This window comes from Cupressus sempervirens, chromosome 7, assembly GCF_028749045.1.
Source record: "Cupressus sempervirens isolate cs-2001-9-10 chromosome 7, ASM2874904v1, whole genome shotgun sequence".
Classification (NCBI taxonomy): domain Eukaryota; kingdom Viridiplantae; phylum Streptophyta; class Pinopsida; order Cupressales; family Cupressaceae; genus Cupressus; species Cupressus sempervirens.
Window position 1 is genome coordinate 896,416,160 of NC_143124.1, and position 11,963 is coordinate 896,428,122.

Sequence of the window (11,963 nt, forward strand, 5' to 3'; positions counted from 1 at the left end):
GATGTGTCCTTTTGCTGTGGATGTATGCTCAAGATGCTCGAAAGCTGCTTCAATGGAGATGGGTAATGGCAAATTGGTAGCTTTGTGAGCTCTCAATTTGGCATTATAAGGGTATGGGTATGTCTTTTGGCTCTCAAAAGGGCATGGTAACTTTAGCTCAAAGATTGTTGATGAAATGGCTTGGGATGGGATTCAATTTATAGGCTAAGGGGTAGAGGGATGGAGGGCTTAGATGCAAGGATGGATGAAGGCTTAAGGAGGGCTAGGATGCACTCAAAGGAGAGCACATGGATTGTGCTTGTTTAGCACTAATGGGAAGGTGGCACTTGTCACAAGGAGGATGAGTGTGAGAGGGTAGGGTAAAGGGTTGGTTAAAGTCATGATGAGTGGGGTTGAGTATGTAAGAGAGATGTAAGAGGAATGAGTGTGGAAGAGGGAAGAGTGTGGAAGATGGGTTTAAGAGTCATGAGTGGGCTTGTAAGAGTCTTTTATGTTTTGCAAGAGCACTCATGACTTAGTGGTTGGGTTTTTTGAGGGGAGACTTTGGTTTGGATTAAGAAAGTCTTAAACTTGTTTAAGGAATGTGACAACATTAGGGGGTGGATTAGGCTTGGGTTTAGGATTAGATTAGGGATGTTAGAGATGTGCAAGTGGATGGCATTAATGAGGGTGGGTGAGTTAGTGGCTAAGCTTGGTTAGTATGGGTGGATGGGGTGGATTAGGCTAAATGGAGGATTAGAGATAGGTTAGGGGTTTTTGAATTTGAGGATTTTATTTATCAAATGGATTTATTTAATAAATGGGGATTTTTGGAATTAGATAGAAGAATAGGATTTAATTGATAAATAATAGATTATTTGATTTATCAATTAGGACTATAGATGATTAATTAAATTAATCAACTAGGGATGGCAAAGGATTAATTAAATAAGAATTTAATTAATGATGCCTTTAGAGATGGCTAAATTAGATTACCAAAGAAGTGTAATCAAATCTAGGTGTCTACAGTGCTTTGAATGCACAAAGTAGAGGTAGAACATTTGAGAGAGAGAATAATTTTGGAAATCGTAGGAAATCAAGAGGAAAGTCAAAGGGGAAGAGGTCTTAATCTAGAGGATCAAGAGATTGCTAGTATTGTGGTAAAATAGGGCACAAGAAGAAAGATTGATGGACTTGAAAGAAAAATGAAGGAGATAATCCAAAAGGGAACAAGGAAGCAAATGTGGTAAGTAAAAAATCTGAAGAGGATGCTTTGCTTCTATCTTTAGAAAGTGTTGATGATTCATGGGTTTTAGATTATGGTGCTTCATTTCATGCTACACCTCATAGAGATTATTTTATTGATTATGTTTAAGGGGATTTTGGGTTTGTTTATTTGGGGGATAATGAACCCTATCAGATTGTTGGAAAGGGAAAAGTTAAGATTAAGTTGCAGAATGGGAATCATTGGCTACTAGATGAGGTAAGACATGTTCCAAGGCTGACTAGGAATTTAATTTTAGTAAGGAAACTCAATGATGAGGGTTGTGTAGTTAGTTTTAATGATAAAAATTTGAAGGTTTCAAAAGGTTCCTTTGTAGTAGCAAAAGGTATGAAAGTAGGCACCTTATATCTTTGTATAGGTCATATTGTTCCTTATACTTTGATTGTTTTAGAGAAAAAAGAATGTTCAAGAACAGTTGCTGGAGTTGAACAGGGAGAACAAATAGTTGTTGTAGATTCTAATACAACAGTATGGCACAATAGACTTGGGCACATGAGTGAGAAAGGTATGAAAGTACTTAATTCAAAGAAAGTTTTACCAAGTTTGAAATGTGTTAATATGGATTTCTGTGAAAGTTGTGTGTACGAAAAACAAAAGAGAGTGAATTTTGTGAAGACTAGGAAGGAAAATAAAAGGGAAAAATTAGAGCTTGTGCATACAAATGTATGTGGACCAGCTTAGGTATCTTACCTTGGTGGCTCTCATTATTATGTTACGTTTATTGATGATGCAACTAGAAAAGTATGGGTTTATTTCCTTCGACGAAAATTTGATTTATTTCAAATTTTCAAGAAATGAAAATTGCTTGGTTGAAAATGAGACTAGTAAGAAATTAAAATGTCTCAAATCTAATAATGGTAGTGAGTATTGTAGTCATGAATTTGAAGAATATTGCTCCACTAATTGTATTCATAGACAAAAAATAACTCTAAGGACTCCAAAGGAAAATGGAGTAGTTGAATGCATGAATAGGACTATAATGGAGCATGCAAGGAGCATGAGGTTGCATGATAGGTTACCCTTACACATGTGGGTGGAGGCTGTCAATATTGATATATATTTGATTAATAGAGGTCCCTCTACTCCTTTGGGTTGTCGTATTCTAGAAGAAGCATGGACTGGTAAGCAGGTGAGTTGTTCTTTTCTCAAAACCTTCAATTGTGAAGCATTTTCTCATATAGATTCTGAAAATAGAACCAAGCTAGAATCTAAGTCAAAGAAATGTGTATTTTTTGGATATGGAATGAATGAATTTGGTTATAGGCTTTGAGTTTTTGAAAATTGTAAAATTATAAGAAGCAAGGGTGTCATATTCAATGAGAAAGTGTTGTACAAAGATCTATTGCAGCAACATGAGAAGAAAGAAGATGACTATGTAGTGTTTGATGATACTCCAAAAGATGATGTTCAAGCAATTCCTCATGATGTGAAACAACCGCAACAATAAATACCACCCACACTAGTGAATGCTAGATAGTCAATAAAGCAAAGTAGACCTCCAAAAAGATTTTATCCGTCCTTGTATTCTATTTTACTTATTGATGTTGGTCAACCTGAATGTTATGATAAAGCTTTGTAGGTGGATACTAATATTTAGTGGGAGTTTGCAATAAAAGATGAAATGGACTCTTTGTTGAAAAATAAGAAATAGGATTTATGCAAGTTGCCTGCAAGTAAAAAGGCTTTATAGAATAAGTGGGTTTATAGGTTAAAAGAAGAGGATGGAGTTAAGAAAAGATTTAAAGGTAGGTTATGTTATGTTATGTTGGTTATGTTGAAAAGGTGTTGCAACATTTCTCTATGGAGAATGCTAAAGCTATCAGCACACCTTTACCTGGTCATTTAAAGTTGACTAAGGAGATGTGTCCAAAGACACAAGAAGAGGAGGATAAGATGTTCAAAGTACCCTATGCTTCAACTGTAGGAATCTTGATGTATGTTATGCTATGTACAAGGCTAGATATTGCATATGTAGTGGGAGTCATTAGTAGGTATATGAGTCATCTAGGAATTGAGCATTGGAATACAGTTAAATGGATTCTCAGATATTTGGGAGGAACATCTAGTAAGTGTTTACACTTTGGGGGCTCTACTACTGATTTATAGGGCTATGCTGACTCAGTTTTGGCAGGGGATATTGATATTAGATGGAGTATTATAGGTTATGTATTTACTATTGGTGGGGCAGTAGTGAGCTAGATTTCTAGGTTATAGAAGGTTAATGCTTTATCCAATACAGAGGTAGAGTATGTTGTTGCTATAGAGATAGCCAAGGACAGATATGACTTTAGTTCTTCTTGGAAGAATTGGGGCACCCTTAAATGGATTATTATTTGTTTACAAATAGTTAGAGTGTCATTTATCTTGCAAAGAATTCAACTCTACATTCAAAGATAAAACACATTTAGTTGGAGTATCATTTCATTCGATCAGTTTTGGATGATGGATAGTTAAAGTTGGATAAGATAGATACAGATGAGAATCTAGTAGATATGTTTACAAAGGTAATGACAAGGGAGAATTTGAATTCCTCTTCAACTTTGGTTAGTCTTCTAGACTGAATAGGAATAAAATAATAGCAAAGTCCAAGGCGGTTTGATCTAGTGGGAGCCCCATGTGGTAGCAGTATTGCTATAGGATCAATCTCCAAGTGGGAGATTATTGTCTAGTGTGGAGTTTGATTAGTCCCCAAGTGGGAGATTGTTAGCTTGTGATGACTGATTAGGGAAGTACTATACATACTATTTGCCAATGACTAATATTCACCAATTGGCTATTGTTTATATTCACCAATTTATGGCCAACATGTTGTAACTAATTTTAACCCTAAAGTGGCAAAAATACTTGTATAAAAGGGCTTAGGGTTAGGGATTTTTTCATAAGATGTGATGTGAAAATTGGTTCTTGTAGTAGTATTGAGCTATAAGGGATTACAAATTGTAATCACTAGATCATAATAATATTGGACTTCTTGTTTGGTGGACATAGCCCAAGGATTGGGTGAACCACGTTAAATATCAGTGTCTTGTATTCATTTCGGTGTGATCTATTATTTTTTGATATTATCTATATTTGCATTTAATTTTTATTTTTGTCCATGGTTAAATCCTAACAATTAAATGCGTGTAAAGTACGTCAAAGATGTATGGAAGATATCCTTGATTTACACTAAGTAGTATAGAGATAAAGTACCTGAGAAGCAATTTTTGGTGATTGCATTATATCTTCTAATAGAAATATAATCTAGATATGTGTAGTTAGTCAGTGACAGAAAATAGTTTGATGGTGACGTCATTAAGTGTACAAGCCCTAGTATTGCATGTGTGAGAAGTTGTATAGACTATGAGCCGAAAGTGCTATTATAATTATGAAATAATTAATTATCTTATTATAATTTATTGGGAAAGCCTCAATGTTGACTCAAGGAATTATTTTGAAGATATGGTATAAAGGAAATATTTTTTCCTTGTTTGTACGAAGAGAGATTAAGTATTTTGAATGCGAAGTAATCAAGGAAGTGTGAAAAGGAGCAAAGTGTTTGATTAATGTGAGTAAGTGATCCAAGGGATTATTAGATACAAAGTTTGTGATCTAGTTTTAAGCTTAGAAGGGGAAGAAGTTCAGTTGACAAGATAGAAAAAGAGGAAGGAGTGGTACAATTCAATTCTATTATTCTACAAGGAATAATACATAGATCATTTGGACAATGGGTTCATTGGTCTTGCCCCTAAAGCTGTTTGGTTAGTGGATCCATCTACCTTCTACAATGCCTAATAGGGTTGGCACAACTCCTAACAAGGTTGGAATCTCCAAATAGGGATTCTAAGTCTCCTAACAGGGACTGATATGTATTGAATGTTGTTATAGACTCCTAGCATGGTCCATCCTCTAACAAGAAATATTTATATTATTACATCATCTTGTGGGTATCATCCGTACCAGGGTTTTCCCTCTGATCAAGGGCATCCCTAGTTAACATATCTAGTGTTATTGTGCATCAGTATCTTGTTATGGTCTTTTATTATATTGCTCACATTGTTAAGTTTTATTAAGGTTGATAATTGTGATAATAGTTGGATAACTGATTCACCCCCTCTCATGCCCCCTGCCCTTCATTTCCTATTTTAGGAAATAAGGCCACTACCATCTCCTATTATCATCATAAATAAAAACACACCTCAGAGAGATGTCCATGTTATCCATCTCTCACAATGAATCCTCTAAGATCATCCAACTATAGCTCAATATTCATAAATATGAAACAAAAGCATAAATAATTTTAAATAAAATGAGCAATGCCTCTCAAGTGATAAAATATTAATTAGACCAAGAGTGGGGATTGAGAATTCTCCTACAAGTCATCATGACTTATCCAAGATTTATCTCCTCATCAACCTCCATTGAACTCACATGTAACTAAGGTGTAGAATTCCTCAAGCTTTTTGTTGAAATCTCATAATGAGTATCAATGTCAACAGAATGTCTCTCATCTCAAGATAACACCCACAACATGAGCAATAATAGAACATAATATTAATCAAAGATAAAAAGTCGTGACGGCCTAAGAAGGTTGACAATCAAGGGATGTGAAAGAGTAAGCTACGTGTCATCTAATTTGAATGGAGAAAATTCAAATCTTTGACCTCAATCAAAGATTAAAATAAATAAGTAAAATAAAGCAATAAGAAGTGTTGGAGAACAAGAGGAATATAGATTCTAGTTGGAAGAAGAAAATTTAGAAGGGATTAAAAAACTAGATCTTAAAATAGATAGTTGCATAATAATCAAATGTGTGGTTTTAGGTGAAGTAAAGAAAGACAATGCAAGAAGCTAGAGGATGTAGCACAAAAAAGAGAAGGGAAGAGGCAAATGAAAGTCTATCAATTTTGTTGGACTAACTACCAAAATTTCTCTTTGGGATACGTAATGTGGCTTAACCACCTCACCTTCTCTATATATCACATGGTTGTATGAAGCATTAACATGTCAGTCATTTGGTTGAATGAAAAACATGTCGGATAACAATTTTGGATAGGAAGTGTGTAGCCAAGAAGTGTGAAGATTTAGATCTTCATAAGTTAAAATTAGAAAGAAGTGAGTGAGTTGAAAACAACTTTGAATTTGAATTATTGTTATTTTGAGAATGATTTTGTAATTAGAAAATAATTTGTATAAGAGGATTAAAAATGTGAGGAAGTAATAAAATGGCATGTAGACTCAAATTGTTATTGGTTTGCATCATTTTGTAAAAGATTAATCTCTACCTATTTTTAATATTATTATTTTTGTAATTGTGGATTTTGGTTGTGAGATTGGGTTGCTTGATAAGACCATTCAATCTTGTCATACGCTAATAACTTTTGTGTTCACCATTGTCTTGTGAATAAAATTATATAAAAAGCTGAAATTTAGAATATCACTATGACTTTTGTTAGAGAAATAGTGAAGAAAAGAAAATATAGTCTATCTCACAAACAAAGATTATTACAATTCTTCTACATATTTGCACATTGAATCCAAATACCTCTTTTATGTTTTTTTGAGTATTTAATTTTTTGTGATAAAATTAATAAATTTATCTTCATCAATATGTTGGTTTATCTATTTTTTCATTATGTATACTCCCAACTAAATTTAAGTTCATTTAAATTTGGGATAAAGATGAGTTTATATACTATAACTCAATGTATTAATATACTTTAATTTAGGATAATACTCATAGTATTTAAAGATGTCAATTTCATTATATTATATATTACATTTATAAGTTTTTACTATTGTTTAATATAGTGATGCATGATGTTCAGATTATGTAATACCAATTTTAATAATACATAAATTGTTTGTGGCACTATAAAAATCTTAAGACTATGTATCACTCATGAATTGTAAAAAAATTGTATAATGTATGTAGAAAATGTACTTTCATTTAGGATAAAAACCTTAGTATTTAAAGCTGTCAATTTCATTATATTATATATTACATTTATAATTTTTTACTATTGTTTAATTTAGTCATGCATGATGTTCAGATTATGTAATGCCAATTTTAATAATACATAAATTGTTTGTGGAAATATAAAAATCTTCAGGCTATACGTCACTCATGAATTGTAAAAAAATTGTATTATGTATGTAGAAAATGTTTGTTATTTCACTAAGTTATGAAGCTGAGTTTTGTTTTTTGTTAAAATTATTGTTACACTATAGTGTTGCATAAAAAGACATCTTGTAAATTAGGTGTCAATTATATTTAAAATATTATTTTCAGGTGTCAATTATATTCAAAATATTATTTTTCGTTATATTTTGTAAGATATCATATAATCAGTGCATTTAAATATTATAATATAACATGAGTAGATAGATTCTTCTTTTAAAAATAACTTTTAAAATGAGTGCACATCATGAATTATTGTATGAAACAGATCAATTTTATTAAATTACAATTGTAATTTTTTATTTATAATTTGTTATATATTTTTGGACATACATATTTATTAATATGTAGGTGAATGTAACAATGAGTAACTTTTGGATTGAATGTTTCTTGTATTTTATAAATTGAATCAATAACTTAACATTTATATCCTCGTATCATTAACAATTAACAATATGATGATTTAGAAGAGAATCGTAATTTTCACAATAGAAGACAACAGTATATATGTGTGTGGAGATAGGTCGCTGTATTTTTTTTATATGCTATGATTCATTATCAAGATGTAAAAAAACAAAGAGAACTGAAAAAATATAAACAATATTAATTCTAAAACCAATACACAAAACATATTGTATAAAAAAAACTCTACAATTGAACAATAGGCACCTTTAATCATGACTCTACTTACAATTATGGAACGCATAGGCAAGTACCCAACTGGGGATAAACAGTGGTATGCTCAATTGCAGGCCTAACACTTGTGTAGGTATTCTGAATTTCTTTCTTAAGTATCGTTCAGAGACAAGGCAGGAAAATGATATATCACCACTTATACCAAACAATAAACAAAATATAGAAGGAAAACCCAAAAAGCATGTTTATCAACACTATGAAATTGCTATGATTGGGAAAAACACCCAGTGGACTATTAGTATACAAGTTGCGTACAACCTTATCATATTATCCTTTTTGCCATTACAAAACACAGAATCAAGCCGTGTTGTCTACAAACTCCATGATTTCGATCATTACACCAGTAAGACATCAACATCTGAATCTGTACACAGCCCAAAAAAAATACAAAAGGAAAAGAAAAACTCTATTTTAACATGATGAATTGGGCCATTCATTTTTAGAAAAAGACCAATCGAAGAGGTTAAAAGGATCCACCATTGTACAATCATCTTCCTCATCAGAACACCTTGTCATGAAATCCCTTTGAAACACCGATGAAAAGTCCCCAAAACTTTGAAATAGATCTTCGTGGAAGATGTGATTATTAGGGCTAAGATGTTGCTGATCATCCTCAAACAATGAATTATCTATGATAGAATTGTTGTTGTTGATGATGTCTTGGTGGTCATGTTCACTAGGTAAATTGTTGGGTGGGGACAAGTTATCATGATGATGATGGTCTGCAGCAATTGCGGCATCTGGATCAGACAAAGATAATGGCTTCTGCAATGACAATGAAATTGTATTCTCCTTTTTATCGTGCGGTGAAAATGAGTTGTCGTGGACAGAAGATCGTGCAAGTGCGCGCCGATGAGCTGGTGAGGTGTGGTTGTGATCTGCCGTGTATGTTATCAGAAGCATCGTGGGATCTGTGCGACTCCTTTCTACTTGTTTTCTTGCCGGGCACCCTTTTGAGCTGCTGCATCTGTAATAACCCCTGTCAATTATCATCAATCCCAACTTCATCAATCCCCACTCTCCATAAAAGGAAAAGATTTGTTAAAATTCGAATTCGTTCTATTGATTCAAGAGATTACAAGATCGATAATAAACGGAATATCAAATTCAAATGTGTTCTATTGATTCCAAGAGATGACAATATCGATCTTATACAAAATATAAAATTCAAACTTGTTCTATTGATTCAAGAGACTAAAGATATATCAAAATTTGGACGAGTTCTATTGATTCAAGAGATTACAAGATCGATAATAAACAAAACATCAAACTCAAACATGTTCTATTGCTTCAAGAGATTACAAGATTGATAATAAACAAAATGTCAAATCCAAAAGGGTTTGATTGATTCAAGAGACTACAAGATAGATAGTAAACAAAATATCAAATTCAAACATGTCTGATTGATTCAAGAGACTACAAGATATGTGAAATCCAAATGGGTTCTACTATTCAAGAGACTACAAGATCAATAATAAACGAAATACCAAATTCAAATGTGTTCTATTTCAAGAGATTACAAGATTGGTAGTAAATGAAATATCAAATTCAAACACATAAGGTTGATTCAAAAGACTACAAGATTGTAAATGAGTTTCAATTGATTCAAGAGATTTCAGGTTCGATAATTAATAAACATTTCAAGATCGATAATAAATGAACTACAATTGTTTTGTTGTATAAAAATCTGCCATACATCGAAAGACTTTGTTGTGTAGAGATCTCCGATACATCCAAAGACTTCTTTTAAGTTATCATATAATCTTAGCATTACTATGAATGGAGATAGAACTAAAAACATTTTTAAAATGTATGAATAAGAAGAATTGCTGAATATTCCAACACTACAATATCTATCGTGAGTGAACAAAAAGATTAAAATGGATTGCATGAGTTCTAGGTTTTACCTTGGATATGGAGACCCTTTGATGGGCTTTTGCCCATATTTACGCCACGACCAAAGATCAGAGGCAACCCCTGCCCCTCCTTGTTTGTTCCATGACCCTTCCACCATGGGTATGCACACCATGCTCCTCTGTTGACTTTTTCTGTAAAATTGAACAGACATTTTGTTTTGGGACATTAAGTTTTTATAGTATTTGAAAAGTTTTGTTCTTTTTTTATAATGGGTCATCAACATAATGAGCTAGAAAAGATAAACAATGATATAAGTACACTTGATTTCAAAAGCTTCTAATAATAATAGACATCATTTATCTGAGAATTGAGAGATAAATGATATCGTGATAGATTCAGCTCTGTAGTTTTCAAGTCAAAATCATCGATCCATGTTTAATGAGTAGTAGTTTGCAAGAGCCCATCTCTCATGAGAATGAATAGAACTCTTAGCATTCATTGCGTTGGAATAAATGATATGTCTACTGCACTTTCTTTCACCCTCGTGAGAGATTAAGAAGTGCTAATCATTGATTAATCAATATAAAAAACTTACACAATCAACTCTAAGAATAAGAATTGTATAAAATAAAAAAATTGCTTCACTTAACCATAAAAAATTTACCTTTTTTTAATTCCCGGTAGTTTGGGCGAAGGGCAGATCTTGGATGGACTCTGATCACTCGCCTCGGTTTTCACTTCAATCTCTTTGGGAGAAGAGTTATGATCAAACTCTCTTTTGGGAGATCTTGGCGTGTATTTCTTGTATTCAGAAGCCCCCGGAGAAGATGCAGTGCTACACACGTTCTCTGGATCCTCCTTTATTATACTGCTAAACGGAACAATTTCTTCACAGCCGTTTTGCTCAACGGGAACTTCAGATCCGGTGAAGAGATTGTCAAAATCAAATGGGTTGCTGTAAATGACTGCACCTTCTGATCCCCCTCTCACGATGGCTCCAATATCTCCCCCATCGTAGTTAATCCTACACCAACTCCCTCTTGTGCCCATAATTTGTCCTTCTAAATCATATATCAAAACTCCTTTCTTGATGATGAATCACTGAATGTAATCTGAAACATCGAACAAACAATCCGTACACAATCCTATCTAGAAATCTCTCAATTGGAATTTAAGAACCATAAATCACTTTATACTTCCAAATCATAAATCGAAGCTCCTTTTCTAGATGATGATGAATCACTGAATGCAATCTGAAACGTCAAGCAAAAACCCATACGCAATTCCTTCTAGAAATCTCTCAATCAGAACTCAAGAACCATAAATCACTTTGTCCTTCCTAGAAACTCCTTTTCTAGATGATGTTGAATCACTGAATGCAACCTGAAACGTCCAACAAAAACCCATGCACAATTCTATCTAGAAATCTCTCAATTGAAACTCAAGAACTATCATTTTATCCTTCTAAATCATAGATCAAAACTCCTCATCTTGTTGATGAATCACTGAATATAATCTGAAAAGTCAAACAAAAAAGCTCTCAACAAAAAACAAAAATCAATCCATGAGAATCTAACCCTAATGTTTCTCTGAGACTGTTTTCTTGCAGATCTATATCTAGTTTGCATTCGAAAATTGCTTATAAAAGTGATGAGTTATTCATGGACGGCGTGCAATGAGAATTGAGAGTCAAAATGAGAAGCGCGTATGCAAATGCAGCGACTTTTTTGTGAGGAAAAAGAGGGAAGAAAAAAGAGAGTCGTAAGGAATGAAGTAGGCGAGGGCCCCACAAATGGCAATGGGCGGCACTAACATCCAATCTCCTCCTTTCCTTTACACTCACATAACTACCGTTGACTTTTTACAATCCTCACTATTATTAAACACTTTCTATTGACCGGGGAGCCCCTTGTTTTAAATTATTTATTATTTATATAAACATCGTTTAAATCAATAATAGACGACCATAACCATGTTCTAAATCGA

At 33.1% G+C, this 11,963-nt stretch overlaps 1 protein-coding gene across 1 annotated transcript; it reads right to left on the reverse strand.

Moving 5' to 3' along the window:
- Positions 1 to 8,359: 8,359 nt before the first annotated feature.
- On the reverse strand, positions 8,360 to 11,596 carry LOC149550385 (uncharacterized). The gene is made up of 3 exons (XM_089793416.1): positions 10,642 to 11,596; positions 10,028 to 10,168; positions 8,360 to 9,099 (listed from the first exon to the last, which is right to left on the reverse strand). Exons 1-3 carry the CDS (start codon positions 11,025 to 11,027, stop codon positions 8,532 to 8,534), a joined length of 1,095 nt encoding a protein of 364 aa, XP_089649542.1. The 5' UTR covers positions 11,028 to 11,596; the 3' UTR covers positions 8,360 to 8,531.
- Positions 11,597 to 11,963: the final 367 nt, after the last annotated feature.